The 20,787-nt window shown below is 39.5% G+C and overlaps 7 protein-coding genes across 11 annotated transcripts; 4 read left to right on the top strand and 3 right to left on the bottom strand.

Annotated features, from left to right (window-relative positions):
• Nucleotides 1–88: 88 nt before the first annotated feature.
• LOC103870603 (serine/arginine repetitive matrix protein 2) lies at nt 89–3,429 on the top strand. Its single transcript, XM_009148743.3, has 5 exons — nt 89–520; nt 852–957; nt 1,128–1,236; nt 1,340–2,290; nt 2,834–3,429. Exons 1-5 carry the CDS (start codon nt 343–345, stop codon nt 3,188–3,190), a joined length of 1,701 nt encoding a protein of 566 aa, XP_009146991.1. The 5' UTR covers nt 89–342; the 3' UTR covers nt 3,191–3,429.
• Nucleotides 3,430–4,360: 931 nt separating this feature from the next.
• LOC103870602 (probable inactive receptor kinase At3g08680) lies at nt 4,361–7,577 on the top strand. The gene is made up of 3 exons (XM_009148742.3): nt 4,361–4,779; nt 5,341–6,655; nt 6,716–7,577. Exons 2-3 carry the CDS (start codon nt 5,392–5,394, stop codon nt 7,357–7,359), a joined length of 1,908 nt encoding a protein of 635 aa, XP_009146990.1. The 5' UTR covers nt 4,361–4,779; nt 5,341–5,391; the 3' UTR covers nt 7,360–7,577.
• A 1,376-nt stretch (nt 7,578–8,953) lies between these two features.
• On the top strand, nt 8,954–10,394 carry LOC103870601 (ubiquitin-conjugating enzyme E2 11). The gene is made up of 5 exons (XM_009148741.3): nt 8,954–9,167; nt 9,263–9,352; nt 9,677–9,804; nt 9,895–9,999; nt 10,084–10,394. Exons 2-5 carry the CDS (start codon nt 9,283–9,285, stop codon nt 10,225–10,227), a joined length of 447 nt encoding a protein of 148 aa, XP_009146989.1. The 5' UTR covers nt 8,954–9,167; nt 9,263–9,282; the 3' UTR covers nt 10,228–10,394.
• An 852-nt stretch (nt 10,395–11,246) lies between these two features.
• Nucleotides 11,247–12,618, top strand: LOC103870598 (thioredoxin H9). Of its 2 annotated transcripts, none has more exons than XM_009148739.3 (5): nt 11,247–11,496; nt 11,584–11,683; nt 11,861–11,980; nt 12,071–12,193; nt 12,275–12,618. In XM_009148739.3, the coding sequence occupies exons 2-5, from the start codon at nt 11,663–11,665 to the stop codon at nt 12,431–12,433; spliced, it is 423 nt and encodes a 140-aa protein (XP_009146987.1). In that variant the 5' UTR covers nt 11,247–11,496; nt 11,584–11,662; the 3' UTR covers nt 12,434–12,618. The 2 variants fall into 2 exon arrangements, with proteins under 2 accessions (XP_009146987.1, XP_009146988.1); XM_009148740.3 differs by having other exon boundaries at nt 11,253–11,496; nt 11,590–11,683.
• Nucleotides 12,619–13,017: 399 nt separating this feature from the next.
• Nucleotides 13,018–15,961, bottom strand: LOC103870597 (serine/threonine-protein kinase AtPK2/AtPK19). Of its 2 annotated transcripts, XM_009148738.3 has the most exons (5): nt 15,760–15,961; nt 14,433–15,247; nt 13,822–14,116; nt 13,632–13,736; nt 13,209–13,557 (listed from the first exon to the last, which is right to left on the bottom strand). In XM_009148738.3, exons 2-5 carry the CDS (start codon nt 15,080–15,082, stop codon nt 13,249–13,251), a joined length of 1,359 nt encoding a protein of 452 aa, XP_009146986.1. In that variant the 5' UTR covers nt 15,083–15,247; nt 15,760–15,961; the 3' UTR covers nt 13,209–13,248. The 2 variants fall into 2 exon arrangements, with proteins under 2 accessions (XP_033147852.1, XP_009146986.1); XM_033291961.1 differs by lacking the exon at nt 15,760–15,961 and having other exon boundaries at nt 13,018–13,557; nt 14,433–15,082.
• A 329-nt stretch (nt 15,962–16,290) lies between these two features.
• On the bottom strand, nt 16,291–19,014 carry LOC103870596 (serine/threonine-protein kinase AtPK1/AtPK6). 3 transcript variants are annotated; one of them, XM_009148737.3, is made up of 6 exons: nt 18,788–19,014; nt 17,563–18,392; nt 17,410–17,492; nt 17,028–17,322; nt 16,850–16,954; nt 16,465–16,773 (listed from the first exon to the last, which is right to left on the bottom strand). In XM_009148737.3, exons 2-6 carry the CDS (start codon nt 18,154–18,156, stop codon nt 16,465–16,467), a joined length of 1,386 nt encoding a protein of 461 aa, XP_009146985.1. In that variant the 5' UTR covers nt 18,157–18,392; nt 18,788–19,014. The 3 variants fall into 3 exon arrangements, with proteins under 3 accessions (XP_033147850.1, XP_009146985.1, XP_033147849.1); XM_033291958.1 differs by having other exon boundaries at nt 18,695–18,812; XM_033291959.1 differs by lacking the exon at nt 18,788–19,014 and having other exon boundaries at nt 16,291–16,773; nt 17,563–18,156.
• A 54-nt stretch (nt 19,015–19,068) lies between these two features.
• Nucleotides 19,069–20,669, bottom strand: LOC103870595 (elongation factor P). Its single transcript, XM_009148736.3, has 7 exons — nt 20,408–20,669; nt 20,248–20,328; nt 19,933–20,039; nt 19,774–19,851; nt 19,597–19,698; nt 19,421–19,502; nt 19,069–19,347 (listed from the first exon to the last, which is right to left on the bottom strand). Exons 1-7 carry the CDS (start codon nt 20,544–20,546, stop codon nt 19,229–19,231), a joined length of 708 nt encoding a protein of 235 aa, XP_009146984.1. The 5' UTR covers nt 20,547–20,669; the 3' UTR covers nt 19,069–19,228.
• Nucleotides 20,670–20,787: the final 118 nt, after the last annotated feature.

Here is a 20,787-nt window from a genome sequence, read left to right as displayed (position 1 = left end):
TAAATAATGTAATGTACACCAAGAAAATAATTAGGAAACTACACCTTCCTTCCTTTCTCCGCCTCATAAATAAATATATAAATAAAAAAGGGGAGTATGATTGATGAAGGCAAGATGAACATGCATCGTGATAAACTACTAGAGAGTACAGTTAAGCCCTCCTCAACAACTTGGAAGTGACACATAATAACAACTACTTTCTTTCTTTCTTTCTTTTTTTGCCTTTGGTCGTTAGATCTGAATCTCTCTCCTCTGATCTCTCTCCAATGGCGTAGATTGTAAGAAACTCTTTCTCCACATACAGCCTTGATTCCAGGCTTCTCTCTCTCTCCAGCAACAACAATGAACAGGAATCTCAGAGAGTCTCTTGCCGGTGGGAGGAACACTCCCGCGATCTCTCAGTTTCGCAGAGGCAACATCTCTCAGAATGGTTTCTCTAGAGACTCCGATGAGAATCTGGATCTCTTCTCCAAGATCCGCCGCTCGTTCCCGTTGGCTTCTTCAGATGAATTGCCCGACGGTTCGTTTCAGATTCACTTTCCTTTTTTAGTAATTTTATGACATTTGCAACTACTTTTGTCTCGATTCGATGTAATAGAGTTTCTAAATATAAATCTGGGGATCTCCGAATTTGCTGTTACGAGACAACGCTTTGTCCGATTCGTAGAGACGAAAACGATGTTTAGACTCTACACTAAACTGTCTTCGTCTACTAGATTCCATCTCTTTGCTTTCTCGATCAAAAGTTAATGGTTCTTTTTAGGACCAATGAAGAGTTTTGCTTGATCTTGTTTTGATCCCTTTCTTAATTGACACTAAATCTCTGCGTTTTGCTTTTTTTTAAACTTCAGTTTCTGTGAAACTCGGGAGGCTCTCTGTCGGATCCAAACCAGCTCCCAGAGGAAAAGGTGATGATCTGTTGTCCTCTGCTGAAGGAGGCAAAAATGATTATGACTGGTTAGTCTCTTCTTCCCAATCTCTGCTCGGTGGCTTAGCTCTCTCTCTCTCTCTCTCTCTCTCTCTCTCTCTCTCTCTTTGTGCTTCTAATGGAACAGTGGATCATTTACTACTTGTAGTGTTATTTGTCTTTTGTTTTTGCCTTTGATCATTTATGTTATCTATTATAGGCTTCTTACTCCACCGGGAACACCTCTTGGAAACGACTCACATTCATCTTTGGCTGCTCCAAAGATTACACCTTCCGCTAGAGCCACCTCTGCTTCAAAGGCATCAAGGGTATTAACCAAAGCCTCCTTTCTTCTTTTCCTCCATGAGTTAATACGTCTCAAAAGATTATTATAATTGAATAATTATTACCTTACTATTTTTCTTTTTGCAGCTTTCGGTTTCACAGTCTGAGACAAGTTACCACTCCACACGTCCAGCTAGAAGCAGCTCCGTGACTCGCCCATCCCTCTCCACCTCACAATACACCTCATTTACTTCAAACCGCTCACCATCATCAATCCTAAACACTAGCTCAGCTTCAGTCTCATCCTACATCAGACCTTCATCCCCTAGCTCCCGTTCCTCATCTTCCGCTAGACCTTCCACTCCCACCCGAACTTCTTCAGCATCACGCGCCTCAACTCCGTCAAGAATCCGTCCCGGGTCATCTAGCTCATCTATGGACAAGCCTAGACCATCCCTAAGCAGCTCAAGACCATCGACTCCAACTTCTAGACCACAGATCACTGCTAACTCCCCAAACATAGTTGCTTCTAGACCAAACTCTCGTCCTTCAACCCCAACGCGTCGAACCCCATCCATCTCCTCTGCATCCGCAACATCAGGATCAAATATTTCAACCGGACGTGGAGGAACAAACTGTCGTGTCACACCTTCATTGTCTAGGCCAAGCTCTCCTGGACCTAGAGTTCGAACCACTCCGCAACAGCCGATTGTGTTAGCAGACTTCCCTCTTGACACACCACCTAATCTCAGAACATCTCTCCAGGGAAGACCAATATCAGCTGGCAGGTCTAGACCAGCAGCTGGTAGCAGCATCACGGCAAAGGCAAGTCCAGAACCAAAAGGTCCACTGACGAGAAGGAACTCATCTCCTGTTGTGACGAGAGGAAGACTCACAGAGACTCAAGGAAAAGGCCGTTATGGTGGTGGTAATGGACTGCAGCACCACATGGATGCACCAGAGCCTCGGAGGATTTCAAACGTTGCAGATGTAACTTCACGGAGAACCCTGAAGACTTCTTCAACTGTCGCTGACAGTAACAACGGGCTTGGGAGGTCATTCTCAAAAAATTCACTTGATATGGCCATCAGGCATATGGTACGTTTAAACTTGACTTCTCCCGGTACTCGGTTGATTCGGATTTTTGGTACTATGCTCGTAAGTCTCATTCGGGTTTTTCAAAATTTTGGATCGGTTTCGGTTTGGAACAAAATATTGTTTTTAAAAACTGAACTAAAATATTCAAAATATATAAATTATTCAAAAATATAATTAAAATTAATTAAACTATCTAAACTAACTAAAATTATTCACAGTAAGAAATAAACAAACTACATAAATAATTAAAATACTCTAAAATATTTAAATTATCTTAACATATATAAAAAGACTAACATATTTAACTAATTTCGAATATATTCGGATCCTAGTTCGGGTTGTACCCGAAAGTACAACTCTTAAGTCCCGTTTTCGGATATTTTTTATAACGGTTCGGATCAGACTTCGGTTTTTTGGTTTGGTTAAGGTCGGGACTTTGGTCTGGGGTAAAACGCTGACGCCTACTTCCGGCTGCAAGTGACTTGTGCATTTAAAATCTCTATCATGCTGTTAATATCTCGACATTTTGGTGTTGTTGTATAGGACATAAGAAACGGGAAGTCAAACGGTTGCGCACTATCAACCACGACGTTGTTCCCTCAGAGCATCAGACAAGCCTCGTCCAAGATACAGCCGATCCGTTCAGTAAATAACCTTTCGGATTCTATTAGCAGTAGCAGCGCAGAGAATGGGAACGAAGCAACTGATGGAAGAAGACTGATGGGGAAGTTGAGCGACATGGACATGTATGAGAGCTCGAGGTATGACGCTTTGTTGCTGAAGGAGGACGTCAAGAACACAAACTGGTTACATAGCATTGATGATAGGTCATCAGATCACGGACTCATGTTTGATAATGGAGGATTCGAGCTTCTTCCTGAGCCCTTTGGCCCACTATAACACACACACATCACAAGTAAACAAACTTTTTTTTCTTTCTTTCGAAAACCACTTTTCTCTCTTTTTCATTTATTTATTACACACAATTTGTTTGCTTGTCAATGGTGTGGAAAGAGACGGATTATCAGATATAAGGGTTCTTGGTTCTTTGGTTATTGATTCTTGAGTAAGGTTTGTAACTTTGTAGTTATGTAATATTTTTAAGAGATGGTAACGTAACGTGGGATCTAAAATTCTAATCTTCTTGGCAGTTTTACTATAATATAGCAATGAGAATGTGAAAGACGAAACATAGGTTCATGCGCGTAACGTGATGAATCTGAGATGCAGCTGAAGTTAATAATGAAAGACAGCAAAGCACAACCAACAACGCCAGTAGTTTCTGTAGTTTTATTCCATAAATTGACTTTTCATTAATGACATAGTTTGATATTCAAAGAAGAGATTTAAATTTCGTTGTTTTCAATGTTACCTCCGTATCATACCCTCATTTATGTCACATACCAAACTCCTTCCCTTCAGGGGTCCATTTTTATGAAAGATAGTCCCCACCTTACCAAAAAATTAGTACTAGAAAATTATCAAATGATAATAAGCTCAATTTGCAACAGAATTTAAATATTCCCCAGTTTTGTTGTTTTCCTTATACCTATTTATGATCTTGAAATACTATCCTTCCACATTTGATTCTATGCATTAATATAAGTTGAGTGTTCTCTCACATTAGCTATTAAAATATTCAAAAAATTACCTCACTAAGAAGCCATATATATGTTTTACATTAATATAAGTGGGGTGATTTCTCACACTACCTATAAGAAAATTCCAAGATTTCTCATTAAGAAGCCACATTAACATAAAGTTGGGTGATTTCTCACATTACCTATTAGAATATTCCAAAATTTCTCATTAAGAAGCCACATACAGTACATTTTCACATTAATATAAAGTTGGGTGGTTTCCTCACATTACCTATTAGAATATTCAAAAATTTCTCATTAATCAGTTGACCCGTTCAAATAATAACACCAAAAATTATTACAGATTTTTAAATGAGAAAAAAATTGAACGTTGGGAACTCAGACTAGATCGTAAGCAAGCGCCTCCCCCCTTAATAAAAGCTAAATTCGTTTTAGGAAATTAATAATTAACAAAAAGACAGATAATTAATTAAGGCTACTAATTAAAATCTAAGAGAGTCAAAGGCATCACAAGCAAAGCAAATCGCAGATAAGAGAGAGAGAGAGGGGAGAGATTGGAATCTGAAACTGACCATCGAGATTTACGTTTCTCCGTTTTCGTCACGCCGAAGCTTCCCCCCCCTTCACCAGAAACACATCCACAAAGTGTTTAGCAAAAAATTAGCATCTCTCTTCTGACTGTTCTATCACTGAATCTGTGTTTAATGGCGATTCCAGATTCTATATTCTTTTCCGCTTTCGCCTTTAGCTCAATCTTCTTCTTCACGAAATGCCGTTGTTGAAAAAGTGATACTCTCCACTCACTTATCCTTTGCATTTATTATTCCACTCCCACTTCGTCTTCTTCGATCAGCTTCCCACTGCTTCTCCTCTGAATCCACCTCAAAGGTCTCTCTCTCTCTCTCTCTCTCTCTCTGTCACTTCCGATATTTTCTTTGTTATTACCTTAGCTTAGCTTCTTAATACTAAAAGTTTTCTTCTTCGTTTTCAATTTCGAATTTTCTGTTTTGATTAGCTGATTAAACCCTAGTTTCCTAAAATGTTCATCTGTTAGATTGCAGATCTGAGTTAAACAAGTAAATGGGTATACATTTTTCTCACTATTAGTCTCTAAATTAAGCAACTTTTTAACTAATTGGGGTTTTTTTTGATGATTGCTTATAACAATGGTACTCGAAAATTTAGCAACTTTTTAATTTAATTGGGGGGTTTTTGTTGATTTGCTTATAACAATGGTACTCGAAAATTTAGCACATTTTTAACTAATTGGGGTTTTTGATGATTGCTTATAATAACACTACTCAAAAATTTAGCAACTTTACAATGTGTTGATCTTTAGTCCTGATACCTGTGAAGTGCTGGTGTTACGTAGATACAATTTTAATTTACAAGTTAACTGTTATGTAGCTCAAAAATCTCAACTTGACAGTGTTTTGTGTTCTCTTGCAGTTATCAGGTGAATGAGCAATAAACTTTGACGTGAGTGAGTCCAATAGATCAATGATGAGGATTGTTGCGGCCTTCGTTTTCCTTTTACTCTCGCCATTTGTTTCACCTGCCGACCTAGAGACAGACAAGCAAGCGCTTCTCGAGTTCGCATCCCTCGTTCCCCACGTGCGCAAACTCAACTGGAACACAACACTCCCAATCTGCACTTCCTGGACCGGCATCACCTGCTCCAAGAACAACGACCGCGTAACCGCCCTCCGTCTCCCTGGCTCCGGACTCTACGGGCCATTACCTGAGAAGACGTTTGAGAAGCTTGACGCTCTCAGGATCATTAGCCTCCGTTCCAACAACCTCCAAGGGAGCATCCCATCTGCTATCCTCTCTCTTCCTTTCATCAGATCTCTCTACTTTCATGATAATAACTTCTCTGGCTCTATACCTCCAACTCTCTCTCCTCGCCTTGTTAATCTTGATCTCTCCGCCAACGCGCTGTCTGGCAACATTCCGGGGACTCTAAGGAACTTGACTCAGCTCACTGATCTCAGCTTGCAGAATAATTCTCTTACCGGGCCTATCCCTGACCTCCCTCCTAGCTTAAAGTACTTGAATGTGAGCTACAATAGCCTTAACGGTTCAGTGCCTTCTTCTGTCAAGTCCTTTCCAGCATCTGCATTTCAAGGTAATAGCCTTTTGTGTGGAGGTCCTCTAACTCCATGCCCTGAGAACACTACATCACCATCTCCTTCGCCGACTCCACCAGGTCCAGCCAAGAGTCCTGGTACAAGCAAAAGAGCTCTCTCTACTGCTGCTATTGTCGGCATTGCAGTTGGAGGTTCCTTTCTCTTGTTCATCCTTCTTGCACTGCTGACTCTTTGCTGCGCCAAGAAGAAAGACAACGGGCAAGAGAGCACCACCGCGGCGGCGCCGAAAGCTAAACCCGGGAGGAGTGACAACAAGGCGGAGGAGTTCGGTAGCGGTGTGCAGGAGGCGGAGAAGAACAAGCTGGTGTTCTTCGAAGGAAGCTCGTACAACTTCGATCTCGAGGATTTGCTCAGAGCCTCTGCTGAAGTTTTAGGAAAAGGAAGCTATGGGACGACGTATAAGGCTATCTTAGAGGAAGGAACCACTGTGGTGGTGAAGAGGCTGAAAGAAGTAGCAGCTGGGAAAAGAGAGTTTGAGCAGCAGATGGAAGCTGTGGGAAGGATCAGCCCACACGGGAATGTAGCTCCTCTCCGTGCTTATTACTTCTCTAAAGACGAGAAGCTACTCGTGTATGATTACTACCAAGGAGGCAACTTCTCCATGCTTCTTCACGGTAATGAACTAATGATAATGTTTGTGATTACCAAAAGTCTCTAAGATGAATGCTATGCAGGAAACAACGAAGGAGGAAGAGGTGCGTTGGACTGGGAACAAAGGCTAAAGATCTGTTTAGGAGCTGCAAAAGGAATAGCTCACATACACTCTTCATCCGGTGCCAAACTCCTCCACGGTAACATCAAATCACCAAACGTCCTCTTAACGCAAGACCTCAACGCCTGCGTCTCGGACTACGGTATAGCTCCTTTGATGAGCCACCACACCTTGCTCCCATCAAGAAGCTTAGGATACAGAGCGCCTGAAGCCATAGAGACACGGAAACACACTCAAAAATCCGACGTGTACAGCTTTGGCGTGCTGTTGCTCGAAATGCTGACGGGGAAAGCAGCCGGGAAGACGACGGGGCACGAGGAGGTGGTGGATCTGCCCAAGTGGGTGCAGTCGGTGGTGAGAGAGGAGTGGACTGGGGAAGTGTTTGACGTGGAGCTTATAAAGCAGCAGCACAACGTTGAGGAGGAGATGGTGCAGATGCTGCAAGTGGCAATGGCTTGTGTGTCAAAGCATCCGGATTCTAGGCCTTCAATGGAGGAAGTTGTTAACATGATGGAGGAGGTAAGGCCTTCTAATGGCTCTGGTGCTGGTTCGGGTAACAGAGCCTCTTCGCCTGAGATGATCAGAAGCTCTGATAGCCCGGTTTAGATTGGTTATTTATTTTCTTTCTGAAATCATTATTTATTTCGACTTTTTTACTTCTTTGGGAATAAACCTTTTCGTAGTTGACTAATTCAGCATGTGATTTGTTCTAATCATTACCTGGAAAAGTAGTGTAATTGAAACTCTCTCTATCTTTTAGTCCTCAGATTGTTCTTTTTTTTTTGTTATTGTGTTGTGTGGTTAATATATTTTCCATTTCTCTTTTGGCATCAACTTAAAAATAAACTTTTCTATTGCATTAACTATTTAGTATTTACCAAAGTTGTTCTTCAATAACCCCAGAAAAAGTAGAAACAGTCTATATATTCAGTGTGTATGTGAGGAGGTAATACACCTATATTTATTTGGGCCTGCAGGCCTGTTTGAGCCCATTAAATTATTCTGATGAGCTACGCTTTTGCCCAGAACTAATAAATAATTAATTTATATACGTTTACGAGATAAGATATCCTTGACATCGTGGGCCCTACAAGACGGTTAAATTACAAAAGGAAATAAGAAAAAACACTTTTGCCACGTGAATTAATAAATGGTAACGTAGAAATAGGTCAAGCGGACCCGCTGGATGAATCAGAAGCTTAGAGCATCTCCAATGTAAAACACCATTTTTTCTAGGCATGGGCATTCGGGGTCCCAATCGGGTTTCGGTTTTATCCATTCGGGTTTCGGTTTTTCGGGTTTATCAAAATCAATCCCATTCGGGTTATATAAAAGTTCGGTTCGGGACCGGTTCGGGTTCTATCGGGTTCGGGTCGGGGTTAGTAAATCTTCAAAGAACCGGTATAACCCATTGTACTTTCGGGTTCGGGTCCCAATCGGTTCTTCGGTTTAAAAATACCTGATTTGTACCTATTTTGTAACTAAAACATAAATAAAATCGGTTCTTCGAATTTAAAATACATGATTTGTACATATTTTAATAGCCAAAACATAAGTAAAAATGATTCAAAAATAAGAAAAAACATCAAACGTGATCATTCAAAATCAAGCGAAAGATAAACATAGTTAGTGATATAAAGAAAACCATATAAATGAAATCATAAAACAAAAAATAAGTTCTCATGAAATGAGAAACATTATTCAATAAAAACAAAACCAAAATCTAAAAACTTCAGGCATCAACCGCCACATTCCACCATCAACCTTCATTTGATGTAACAGATAATTATTTTAGAAGTTCAATAATATCTTAAAGTATTTTGGATACATATTAAGAATTAAGATCATATTTGGTAGAAGTTTTTTTTGTGATTTTAAATGTTTCGGGTTCTATCGGATATCCATTTAGGTCCGGGTTCGATTCGGATAATACCCATAACCCAAAATACCAAAAAACAGGATCCATTCGGTATTTATGTCGGGTTCGGATCAGTTCGGATTCATTTTTATCGGATCGGGTTCGGTTCGGATTTTCGGGTTCGGTTTATTTGCCCAGCCCTAATTTTTTCCTCCAAAATGGAGTAAAGATGAAAATGGAGTAAAATTGCTCCAATCCTACTCCATTTCCCACTCTATAATGGAGTGATGAACAAACAAAAAATAGATTACTCCATTTATGGAGTAAACTTCATTATGGAGTGAGATATGGGGTTGGGTTGGAGCATTCTTTACTCCATAATCACTTTTATTCCATTTTAGAGGAAAAAATGGAGTAGAGATGGAGATGCCCTTACGGGTTGCCGTTTCGAATACATTTATAAAGAAAAGGTAAGTAGGGAGAGAGCGAGGATCTCATTCGTTTTTCTCTCTTTGCACCGCATCGTCCTCTTCGCTTTCTGATCGCTTTTCCCTTGGTTCGTGATCTTCTCCTCTTGTGTTATTGCTTTAAGGTTTTAACCCTTCTCCTGTTCATAATCTCAGTTGTGTCGGCTTGTCTCCTTGTGTGCAGGTTTTTTTCGTGTCTGAGCCATGGCTTCGAAGAGGATTTTGAAAGAGCTCAAGGATTTGCAGAAGGATCCTCCTTCTAACTGCAGCGCAGGTAATAACCGACCTAAAGATCCTTACTTTCACTACTTTTGAAGTAAGCCACTTCAATACTTTGTTTAATCTGTATCCTAATTAGGCTTCTGAATTTTGCATGGTTAAGCTTTGATTTGTTAGGATCTTTTTTAAATCGACGCCGTTTGGTGTTTGTGTTATATCATATGCATGAACCTTTTTTTGTCCTGTATAGTAGAAAATTCATCATCAGAGAGAGATTTGAATCTTATTTAGGTCCTGCTGATATGTCTCTATTGATGTGGTTGTGAGGTCTGATTTGATCTTTGAGTCTTATTTGTAATTTTTTTTGTTATTGTTGTAGGTCCTGTGGCCGAGGACATGTTCCATTGGCAAGCAACTATCATGGGACCTCCTGATAGTCCATATGCCGGAGGAGTCTTTTTGGTTTCCATTCACTTCCCTCCTGATTATCCCTTCAAGCCACCGAAGGTTTGTTCTTTTTTTGTTTTCTTTCTGTAACTAAATTCAGTAACTAAATCATCACGTTTATTAACGAATGTGTGTATCTGATTATTGCAGGTGTCTTTTAAGACAAGGGTGTACCACCCAAACATCAACAGCAATGGAAGCATCTGTCTTGATATCCTGAAAGAACAATGGAGTCCTGCTCTTACCATATCCAAGGTTTGAGCTTTGGTTTCTGTACTATCAATTTAACACTTGTTAATGAGAGAGAGAGATGATGATGATTGATTGCTGTGGATACAGGTTTTGCTGTCGATTTGCTCGTTGTTGACTGACCCGAACCCAGATGATCCTCTTGTGCCGGAGATAGCTCACATGTACAAAACGGACAAGTCCAAGTACGAGTCAACTGCACGAAGCTGGACACAGAAGTACGCCATGGGATGATCAGAAAAGCGAAAGGGCTTATGTTATTCTGCATCCAAATATTTTAAACCTTTAATATGAAATGCATGTGTTGGATTTGGTGAACGCTACTTTATGTGATCATAATCGAGCAACTTAGATGCTCTTACTCCTCTGCTCTGCGTAATCACACTATTATTATTATTATTATTATTATTATTATTATTCAACTATTTACTGAGTTTACCATGCTAAAATTGGGTTTTTATTATCGTTACAAAATTGTCTGTCGCGATCCTAGAAGAGTTGGTTGCGAAGCTAATTAGATTGCAACAATATTAGATAAGTCATTGACAAAACTTCTGAAAAGGACACCTAGAATTTCAACTCTTTAGTAGATATGAGTTGAGAGTTTGAATTCACATGCGTTCTCTAATACTAATAAGAAAACGAGTGAGTTCAATGCAGAAAAGAAAGGCTCAGACAATCTAGTAAAGACATTCATTATTGGTTTAAAGGTGTGACAAAGAATCTCAGCAACCAAATCTTACCATGTGCAATAAAAGCAAAAAAATCTCAAATCCATTGAGAAGTCTTTCTTATACATAAATTTCAACAATAAAGATAACAAAAAAAATTGAGAAGTACAACCACTACTTTTTTCTTCTATAAACTTTTCATATCATGTGATGTGCCGCACAATTTTGCTGCTTAGATATTTTAAAATTTTAACTAAAAATGAGGAAAAAGAATAGTAGTAAAAAGTTCTTTCAAATTAGTAAAAAGTTTTCAATAACTGGTGTATCCATCCATGTAAAGTCAATAATAGTCAATACTCGTTGTGCGTTGTTCCAGTTTGCGTACTTTCTTCAAAATTTGTATCATAATCTTAACGGAAAAAATTAAAGCACGTTGACAACCAACAAACCAATAAAAAGTGATCTAAAAAGAATAGTTTGGTGAAACGACATTTGCTTTTAACCAATAAAGTGAGCTAGCCTTAGAAAAGAAAAAAAAACAACAAATAAAACACAAAAAGAAGTGGACAGAGAGGCGGAGGGCAAAATAGTAATTATAAGGAGAAATTGGGTTCTTGACGACGCGGTCATAAAGGGGCTCCTCCAATCAACGACTCTCCTCTAATTTGGTTTCTTTCTCATAACGACGCCGTTTCATTCTTCATCCTTCAGTTTTCTTCTCTATTCAATCGTCTTTCCTTCTTTCTTAGTCTTCTGTCGAAATTTAAAACCATTTATTTTTCCTTTTCTTTCATTACGTTTTTAAGCCTCAGATCGTGTCCGATCCCTAAAGGTACGTTATTACCGTTTTTGAGATTCTCTTAATCCGTTTTTACACATTTTCATTTTCAGTTTTGTTTTGCTTTTGATGATCTCTTAGCAACAGGATATTTGCAAAGAAAATAAAAAAAGAAGAAAGCGTATATTCTGTTTTCAAAATTTACAGAGAATTCATTCAGATGGGAAGCTGCGTCTCTAAGGTATTAAAATATTATTACATATTTACATAAACAGATGAAACCGTTCGTGTTGTTTTGCTTTTTGTCAGATGGAAAAAAAATGTATCGTGTTTATTGTGTTTTGTTTTTTGTTTTTTATTTTATTGTGTTTTATGTGATTAACTAAAAGAAAAATCATTCATTTGGTTGCAAACGCAGGACACAGGAGACGATGATTCAGTTCATAACGTTGATTTCTCGGGTGGGAATGTTCATCTCATTACAACAAAAGAGAGCTGGGATGAGAAACTAGCTGAAGCTGGCCGTGATGGCAAAATTGTAATTTTCTCCCCCTTTCTTCTCAATTCTCAATATGGAGCGTGTTTCTATATCTCATGAAACCATATCTCTATCGCTTGTTTTAAACAGGTGATTGCAAACTTCAGCGCCACATGGTGCGGTCCATGTAAGATTGTGGCACCGTTTTACGTGGAGCTCTCTGAGAAACATCCTTCTCTTATGTTCCTTCTCGTAGATGTTGATGAACTTAGTGTAAGTACCCACCATCATTAATTCCCTAATATTTACAACTTCAACAAATATCTCTCATGTGTTATTATTATTTTTGTGCAGGATTTTAGCTCAACATGGGACATAAAGGCAACACCAACCTTCTTCTTTCTAAAGAACGGGGAGCAAATAGGCAAGCTTGTTGGAGCTAACAAGCCTGAGCTACAGAAGAAGGTTACTTCTATCATCGACTCTGTTCCTGAAAGTCCACAACGGCCTTGATGCCCCCTCTTTGTGTCTTCTCACCCTGGAGTGTATCAAAAACTCTGTTCTATTATGGATGTAAAATGCACAATTTTTCTTTAAAAAAAATGTCATGAAAACATTTGAGTTAGATCTTCCTGTCCTGTTTCTATAAATGCAACTTTTCATTCTCATCACTCTTATATAATATTGAATCGTCTCTATCTAGATGTGCAAGTAAGAAGCTACTCTCTATGATAATCACACTGAGAGTATTTGTAGTTGAAAAAACTGCGCAGAAGAAAGGATTTTAAGATTCAGAAGAAGCACACTTACTCTGACTTAGCTTCAGCTTTTTTTTTTTTTTTTTTTTTGTAACAACTTAGCTTCAGCTTTTACATTACATTATTAGACGACCAGTTTGGTCCGAAAAGCAACGTCGCTATCATCTTATCTGTGTGTTTTCAACGTTTTGCTTTGTTTGTAAGGGTCAATGGTCAATGTTAGCTGCTCTGGTTCAATAATTTAGTAATTTGTTCTCAATCAAAACAATTCCTTCACTCTTCTAACAAGATCTCATATATATCCAACATAAGATATGTTTCTTGGTCAAATGTAGATTAAATATTAAATTTCATATTCATATACATGTTTCAGACACTTGCATGAACTCCAACTTGATATAGTTTAACATAAAAACAATTTGTTAAAAAGGTAAAAACGAATGTACATGTTGAGAAAGAAACAACCACAATAGTTTTGACAAGCATGAGAAGAAGTAATAGAAACACAACATCAGATTATGTATCTTTATCAACATAAAAACAATGTATTTCCATAAACCCATCTTTCCTCTACGAAGTCGATGTGGTTTGGTTGAGGAATGAATGAGGAGGCCTCACATACGTGAAGTTGGTAAAAGGGTTGGCCGTAGATTCCGAGCTGGGACTGCTTGCTGGCGAATCCAACACAGACATATCAGTCCAACACTTGTCAAAATTCGCTATGCATTGCCTTCCAGATACCTCCGGCTTGAAACTTGGCTTCACTTCTCTAGCTTCCAGCTTCTTCCAGTTCATTCCCTTGAACCATTTGTGCCCTTTTATCTCCTCTGCTCCGCTCGGACCACTTCCAAGTCGTCTCTCTGGCTCTTTTTGCAACAACTACACATTCATTACAAAGTCACAATCAGATTTATTCTAATACAAGTGCTTACATGAAGATGATGATAACTTACCCCTTTGAGCAACGCATGAGCTTCATTTGACAGAAACTGTGGAAGTTTGATCTTGTCCTTCACTATTTTCTGCTGTATCTTCCCTTTGCTCCCAAGAAACGGTGGCTGTAGAAGTAAATAAACGTCATCACACAACACATATAAGCTTATGAACTAAACAAAGACCAAGACAACATTACGCTTGTCTTACCTTTCCAGTGAGCATCTCATAGAGAAGAATCCCAACACTCCACCAGTCAGCAGCCTTATCATGTCCCTTTCCTTTAACGATCTCAGGTGCCATATACTCAGTAGTCCCACACATTGAGTTTGATCTTTTGTTCTCTTCAAACTCCTTTGCTAATCCAAAATCAGTTAGCATCACGTGCCCATCAGTGTCCATTAGTATGTTCTCAGGTTTCAGATCCCTATGCATTATCCCATTCTCATGGAGGTGGGAAACTGCAGAGACGATCTCCGCAGTGTACACACGAGCCAAGTCCTCTCTGTTGTCCAAAAAAAAAAAAAACTAGTCAAAGCCTTGCAAAAATATACTAAAACTCCAAAAACATATACCATGTTCGTTTATGTGTCGCGTGACCTAGGACTTGTGACTAAGATAATGTTCGTTTACGTGTCGCGCGACTGATAATAAATTTTGGTCGCTGATTTTTTCAGCAACCCAAACGAACAATAATCTGTGACCTATGACCTGAGTCACCGGTCACGTGACAGCAAAACGAACAACAACCTGCCACTTGTCACAGTTGTGCGACAGGTAAATGAACAGGGCATAGTTGAACAAAGGAGTTAAGACCAAACCTGAAAAGCCCTTGGTGATAAAGCTGGAAGAAGAGATGCCCTCCGTTGATAAAGTCAAGCACAAGATAGAGCCTATACTTAGTCTGAAAGGAGTACTTAAGCTGAACAATGAAGGGATGATCAATCTTCGTAAGAATATCACGCTCAGCCTTCATGTACTCAGCGTGATTCTTCTCCATGATCTTATCTTTCCTCATAACCTTCATCGCGTAAATCTCAGAACTCTCCTTCTTCCTCACTTGGTACACTTTCCCAAACGCGCCTTGCCCCACAACCTTCAAAACCTCAAAGTCCTCGATGCCTACCACACCACCCGAGACCTTCCCCACAGCTTCATTACAAGAGGATTCACCTTCTTCGAGGCATTCCACCAAGTCAACAGAGTCGTTGGTTTCTCGTAAGGTGAGCTTGCTGAGCTTGAAAGAATGGCTAGTGATCAGAGAGGGTCCAACCAAGGAGTGAGATCGGCTGTGGATAACAGCCGGCTCGTCGAAAGCGACGTCGGTGGAGTCTTCGGGGAGTGGACCAAAGACGTCGGAGAAGTCTAGCTCGACGTTTTCTTTCAAGACAGCTTGTGGTGGGGTGATGGTTAGAAACAGGTGTTTCCCGGTCACGTTTTTGTTGGCAACAGGACACTCAGAGGAAACCATTTTTTAAAAAAAAATGCTTTCAACAGATTTGGTTAGGGTGTCCTGTTAATAAGGAGAAGACTCAAACCAATGTTGAGGAGGAGAAGAAGCTCTAGTTGTTTCCCTAGTTTAAGGAAACAGAGGTTGCTGCACAAGTGCTCCAATGCCATAAAAGTGCTCTAAGCTCTGCAAGTTCATAGAAAATAATTCACAAGTTCAGATGCTAAGAGACATGATCATCATATCAAAATCTAGACTCATAGAGAATTTAACCAAAAATTATCAAAAGCAGGTGAAAAGATTCCTTTTGTATTACCAAAAAGAACTAAAGTCAACATAAAATAAGAAAATTTGGCACCGACCGAATATTATTACAGGATCATTCCTCCCACCAGAAATATTTATATAATTTTTTACAAATCTCGAATAAATCCCTATTCAGAATCGTTAAAAGCAGAACTTATAATTCACCAGAACACAACAAAACTCGAAGCTCTATAATTCAGATCTAATCTGTAAATTAAGGAAACAGGTAACACATGCAAAATTCAGACAAATCCAGATTTAGATTTAAACATATATGACCTGAACTAAGCAAAGGTTTCGTGTCGTAGAAACAATAGATGAACTTATCCAGAAAACAATAAAGGAATCAAAACTCTGAGGGGGAGAAAAGTCAAAGAGAGAGAGAAGATTACCAGAGGGAGAGGAGAGAAGATGCGTGAGGAAGGAGGAGATTAGAGAATTTAAAGAGGAAACGTTAGAAATCCCAAACCTGCTTCCAACAGGTTTCTAAAGGCGCGTGCCTCCTTTATGTTAGTATTACACAACAATAGAGAAGCATCGTGGATCAAGGGATCTCGACACGTGTTCGATGTTTATTGGAAGATCGTTGCCAAGTTGTTTTAACGCGGCGGAGGTTTTTTTTGAATATTTTATTATTTATTACGAATACTTGTTTATTTCCTTTTTTTTTTGTTGCAAGCCAACTAATTTGTCTAGTTCCATAAAGGCAACTAAAGGGGATGCACTTGACTAATGTAATTTTGGAAATAAAATTTACATATATTCTTCTTTTTAAGATCACATGTTTTTCAAGCAAAAATAGGTACAATCATTATCATAAACCCCTTGAATATATTTCAAAGTATTTACAATCATTATCACCAACATTGTGGATTCTAAGCACAACAAAACACTAAAACTACATGCTTTACTCAACAATCATAAATTATTTATGAAAACCACATCAAACATTATTTTATTCAAATTCAACAATCATGTTTAGAAAATTATTAAGTTTACTCCACTTAATATATGGTTCAAACAACTCATATCTTATGACCTTGCAATAATAGACTTCAAATGTAAAAAAGAAACATAAGGTTCGGTTCTCTCACTCTCTACAGAGTCGTTGTGGACTGTTGAAGGAATGATGGAGGAGGCCTCACATACGTGAAGTTGGTAAAAGGGTTGACCTTAGGATCTGAGCTTGGACTGTTTGCTGGAGAATCCAACACAGACATCTCAGTCCAACACTTGTCAAAATTCGCTATGCATTGTCTTCCAGATATCTCCGGCTTGAAACTTGGCTTCACTTCTCTAGCCTCCAGCTTCTTCCAGTTCATCCCCTTGAACCATTTGTGACCTTTTATCTCCTCTGCTCCGCTTGGTCCGCTTCCAAGTCGTCTCTCTGGCTCTTTTTGCAGCAGCTACACACATTCATTACAAAGTCACAATCAGATTCGGTCTTATATGGCTTACCAAGAGGGTTGCATGCTTCCTTACCCCTTTCAGCAAGGCATGAGCTTCGCTAGATAGAAACTGCGGAAGCTTGATCTTGTCCTTTATAATTTTCTGCTCTATCTTTCCTCTGCTCCCCATAAACGGTGGCTGCAAAAGGACAAACAGAAAATGGCATCAGACAGCACATTTATATAACCAGGCATGAGCAAGGCTTTTTTACCTTTCCTGTGAGCATCTCGTAGAGAAGAATCCCAACGCTCCACCAGTCAGCAGCCTTATCATGCCCTTTTCCTCTAACGATTTCAGGTGCCATATACTCAGTAGTCCCGCACATGGAGTTTGATCTTGTGTTCTCTTCGAACTCCTTCGCTAAACCAAAGTCAGTTAGCATCACGTGCCCGTCTACGTCCATGAGAATGTTTTCGGGTTTGAGATCTCTATGCATTATCCCATTCTCATGGAGATGGGAAACTGCAGAGATGATCTCAGCAGTGTACACACGAGCCAACTCCTCTCTGTGAAAAATAAAACAACGAACTCGTCAAGCCTTGCAGAATTCTAGTGAATCTCCAAAAGTAACTGAAAAAGAAACTAAACAAAACCTGAAAAGCCCTTGATGATAGAGCTGGAAGAATAGATGCCCTCCGTTTATAAAGTCAAGCACAAGATAGAGCCTATACTTAGTCTGCACACAATCACCATGAGTTAAACCATACCACTAGGATGCAAAGAGATAGAAGTGGAGTTTCTTTTACCTGAAAAGAGTACTTAAGTTGAACAATGAAAGGATGATCAATTTTAGTAAGAATATCTCGCTCAGCTTTCATGTATTCAGCATGGTTCTTCTCCATAATCTTATCTTTTCTCATGACCTTCATCGCATATATCTCAGATGTTTCCTTCATCCTCACCTGGTACACTTTCCCAAACGCACCTTTTCCCACAACCTTCATAACCTCAAAATCATCAAGTCCCACCACGCCAGGGACCTTCACCACCAGCTCCCCCTCTGGAGATCTCTCACTGTCAACGTCGTCACTACCAGAGAATTCATTTTCAAGACACTCCACCAAGTCAACCGAGTCCTCAGTCTCACGTAAGGTAAGCTTGCTCAGCTTAAAAGAGTGGCTACCGATCGAAGACGGGCCAACCAAAGAGTGGGAACGAGTGTAGATAACAGCAGGCTCGTCAAAGGAAACATCACCGGCCTCTTCAGGGAGTGGGCCAAAGACATCAGAGAAGTCAAGTTCAAGCTCAACATCATCTTTCAAGACAGAATCTGAAGGGCTGAGAGATAGATACTGCTGTTTGTGGGTTTTGTTGGGGACAGGACGGTGAGAGGAAACCATAACTTACGACTAAAAAAGAACCAATACAGAACCACAGAGAAAGCTTCAAGAAGAGTTCACCAGAGTGGTGAGAGAGATGCTGTACCGAAGGGGGTTAATGCGGAGAAAACTGACTAGAACGAGTGGTGGCAATAGGCAAACCAATAACAAGGAGAAAAAGCGCTTCTTGTTTCCCGATTTTAAGGAAACATTCGATGCTGCAGAAGTGCGCAAATGCCATGAAGGTTTTATAAGCTCTGCAGGTACAGTGAACATTCACAAATTCATTAGCTAAGAAGACATGAACAGAATCAAATCTTAAGCACAGCATTATGAAGAGGTCTTAGTAAACCCCAAAAGCAATGCAATTTCCGGATTTATAATGAATATAAAATCTACACAGCTTCAAAGACTCAAACTTTTTTCTTTTTGCTAATAAAGACTCAAACTTTCTACAGTAAAACCGAAACCCACGAAGAAAAGGAGCTGAAATTTAGATAAAATCAGATCTAATCGTTACAAATTTCAAGCGAATCGAGATCTAGAGATAAACTATGACCTGAACGTGTAATGTTCCGTGTCGTCGAGACAATACACGAATTTATAGATTCTGCGAGTGAAAGTCAATCAGAGAGAGAGAGAGATGATTTACCAGAGAGGATGGCTGAGGAAGGAGACGTGAATCGAAACGATGGACAGGAGGAGGACTTTTAAGAGAGAAGCATCGTTAGATCCAGGGAGAGAACACGTGGCGATATCCTATTGGGAGAACAATAACGAACTAGCTAAATGTGCGGCGGAGATTCTTTTGTCCACCCACCTTTTTTTTGTGGTAGTGGGCCGGCCCTTACTTAGCCCATTATTTGATTTTATGGTTGTGGTTTACTTAGTTTAAAGTAGGGCCCGTTAAAGTAAATACGATTTTTGTCTTGATTGATCGAAATAAACTTCTGGTGTTCAAATATTTTTTTTTTTTTAAACATACAGTATATCCTCATTTCGAGCATTGCATATTTGCATATACATACAAAAATGATTATAATAGCCTCAACGGTTTGGATTTTGGATCCGATTAAATAGGTGTAGACACGGTTCACGCCCGGTTCATGTACATACCGGTTCTAGTATCCACCAAAATTTCTTCACCTATGTTAACAAAGAGTGGTACGGTAACTACTGCCCCCGTTTCCACTGTCGCAGGCTTTGATCCACCTATACACATCCACCACACCAGCAGCTTTAGACATTGTTTAAAAAAAGAGATTTGTGTAACATTATTTATTACCTTGTGCAGTGTCTCCACGAAGGCCAGGATCAACATCAACCACTTTGAGCGTAACCGTATTTGGTAGTTCAAAATCGATAACCTTGCAAAAATCAAGACAGACGCAAAGATATCAACATCACCGCTTCAACTGTGGAGTAGTGACTAAGAGACTAAAGTGTGTATATGTGTGTTACCTTGTCTTTCCAGTAGAGCAAGCTGCATTCCATTCCTTCTTTCAGCCATTTCGTCTTGTCACCCATATCAGATTCGTTGAGACGTGTTTCTTCGTATGTGCTCTGTATCACGAGAAAAATTATATCATTACAACAATCATTGTTTAAGCGAAGACGAAGAGAATGTTATTGACATACCAAATCCATGAAAACAAACTGAGAGCCGTCTTTGTATGTGAACTGTTTGGTTTCTTTGAATACATTTGCTTCCTCGACCTATACTCAATCAGGGTGCAACTAGTATCATTCGTTAAGAATTTTACTATACAAAACGAAGAAGAGAGAGAGGATCATTACGGAGATTCCAGCACGAAAGGTTCTCTCCACTGTGCTACCATTAACATAGTTCCTGATCTTAGTTCTCACAAAGGCCGCACCTTTTCCTGGCTTGACATGAAGAAACTCTGCCCCCAGAAACAAAAAAAAGAGACCAAAACTCAAAAGTCTTGTAATTTCGAAAACCAAAACATGTCCGAATAGTACATCTTTTAAGCAAATATTAGATGCAATCAAACCGAAAACAACGCTTAATTCATCAATAAACTAGTAATATTATCAATAATTTCACAAAACCAAAACCTTTAATCACAAGGAATTAAGAAGGAAGCATACCAAGCACACGCCAAGGAGCACCATCGACTTCAATATTAGTTCCGGCTTTGATGTCATTAGCAGACAAAGAGCAGCAAATCCCTACAAAACCAACGTCGCCGGAATAAATATTTTATTAAATCAATCCATATCAAAAGCGAGAGCAGGAGAGAAGACTAACCGGGAAACTTGTTGGTTCGAGGAGACATCCGCACAGAGAGTGCCGACCGATTAGAGAAAGATAGTGAGAGCGAAGTAGTTGAGTAAGGGATGCAGAGTGAAGGAGACGAAGATACAGAGAAAGCCGCTCTTCCCGCCATTTTCGTTCTCTCGCCGGCGAGAAGTTAAAGCCGCTGTGTCTGAAAAGACTTTGGATAAGATCTCAATGGAAAGGAACAACGAAGGTTAAAACGGAACCTCAATCACGACCGTAATGACACCAGAAAAAACAAACCGAACCGCATCTCGGTTTACTTGAAATATCCGGTTCTGTTAACATAACTGTTTTTTTCATGTTTTTTAACGACCAAAAGTATATCTTATAGCAATTAGGCCTCGGCA

This window comes from Brassica rapa, chromosome A05, assembly GCF_000309985.2.
Source record: "Brassica rapa cultivar Chiifu-401-42 chromosome A05, CAAS_Brap_v3.01, whole genome shotgun sequence".
NCBI classification, from domain to species: Eukaryota; Viridiplantae; Streptophyta; class Magnoliopsida; order Brassicales; family Brassicaceae; genus Brassica; species Brassica rapa.
The sequence above is the reverse complement of the archived record's forward strand: the minus strand, read 5'-3'. Positions and strand labels throughout refer to the sequence as shown.

What these genes read in the sequence shown, in the direction of transcription:
- LOC103870603 (XM_009148743.3), top strand. Translation starts at nt 343, where the DNA reads ATGAACAGGAATCTCAGAGAGTCTCTTGCCGGTGGGAGGAACACTCCC. An exon ending in CTGCTTCAAAGGCATCAAGG is followed by an intron (nt 1,237 to 1,339) that starts GTATTAACCAAA and finishes TTCTTTTTGCAG; the next exon opens with CTTTCGGTTTCACAGTCTGA. An exon ending in ATATGGCCATCAGGCATATG is followed by an intron (nt 2,291 to 2,833) that starts GTACGTTTAAAC and finishes GTTGTTGTATAG; the next exon opens with GACATAAGAAACGGGAAGTC.
- LOC103870602 (XM_009148742.3), top strand. Translation starts at nt 5,392, where the DNA reads ATGATGAGGATTGTTGCGGCCTTCGTTTTCCTTTTACTCTCGCCATTT. An exon ending in CTTCTCCATGCTTCTTCACG is followed by an intron (nt 6,656 to 6,715) that starts GTAATGAACTAA and finishes AATGCTATGCAG; the next exon opens with GAAACAACGAAGGAGGAAGA.
- LOC103870601 (XM_009148741.3), top strand. Translation starts at nt 9,283, where the DNA reads ATGGCTTCGAAGAGGATTTTGAAAGAGCTCAAGGATTTGCAGAAGGAT. An exon ending in TCCTTCTAACTGCAGCGCAG is followed by an intron (nt 9,353 to 9,676) that starts GTAATAACCGAC and finishes TTATTGTTGTAG; the next exon opens with GTCCTGTGGCCGAGGACATG. An exon ending in ATCCCTTCAAGCCACCGAAG is followed by an intron (nt 9,805 to 9,894) that starts GTTTGTTCTTTT and finishes TGATTATTGCAG; the next exon opens with GTGTCTTTTAAGACAAGGGT.
- LOC103870598 (XM_009148739.3), top strand. Translation starts at nt 11,663, where the DNA reads ATGGGAAGCTGCGTCTCTAAG. An exon ending in CTGGCCGTGATGGCAAAATT is followed by an intron (nt 11,981 to 12,070) that starts GTAATTTTCTCC and finishes TGTTTTAAACAG; the next exon opens with GTGATTGCAAACTTCAGCGC. An exon ending in TAGATGTTGATGAACTTAGT is followed by an intron (nt 12,194 to 12,274) that starts GTAAGTACCCAC and finishes ATTTTTGTGCAG; the next exon opens with GATTTTAGCTCAACATGGGA.
- LOC103870597 (XM_009148738.3), bottom strand. Translation starts at nt 15,082, where the DNA reads ATGGTTTCCTCTGAGTGTCCTGTTGCCAACAAAAACGTGACCGGGAAA. An exon ending in TATCACCAAGGGCTTTTCAG is followed by an intron (nt 14,117 to 14,432) that starts GTTTGGTCTTAA and finishes TTTGGACAACAG; the next exon opens with AGAGGACTTGGCTCGTGTGT. An exon ending in CTCATGCGTTGCTCAAAGGG is followed by an intron (nt 13,558 to 13,631) that starts GTAAGTTATCAT and finishes ATGAATGTGTAG; the next exon opens with TTGTTGCAAAAAGAGCCAGA.
- LOC103870596 (XM_009148737.3), bottom strand. Translation starts at nt 18,156, where the DNA reads ATGGTTTCCTCTCACCGTCCTGTCCCCAACAAAACCCACAAACAGCAG. An exon ending in TATCATCAAGGGCTTTTCAG is followed by an intron (nt 17,323 to 17,409) that starts GTTTTGTTTAGT and finishes TATTTTTCACAG; the next exon opens with AGAGGAGTTGGCTCGTGTGT. An exon ending in CTCATGCCTTGCTGAAAGGG is followed by an intron (nt 16,774 to 16,849) that starts GTAAGGAAGCAT and finishes GAATGTGTGTAG; the next exon opens with CTGCTGCAAAAAGAGCCAGA.
- LOC103870595 (XM_009148736.3), bottom strand. Translation starts at nt 20,546, where the DNA reads ATGGCGGGAAGAGCGGCTTTCTCTGTATCTTCGTCTCCTTCACTCTGC. An exon ending in AGTTTGTTTTCATGGATTTG is followed by an intron (nt 19,699 to 19,773) that starts GTATGTCAATAA and finishes CTCGTGATACAG; the next exon opens with AGCACATACGAAGAAACACG. An exon ending in TCGTGGAGACACTGCACAAG is followed by an intron (nt 19,348 to 19,420) that starts GTAATAAATAAT and finishes GGATGTGTATAG; the next exon opens with GTGGATCAAAGCCTGCGACA.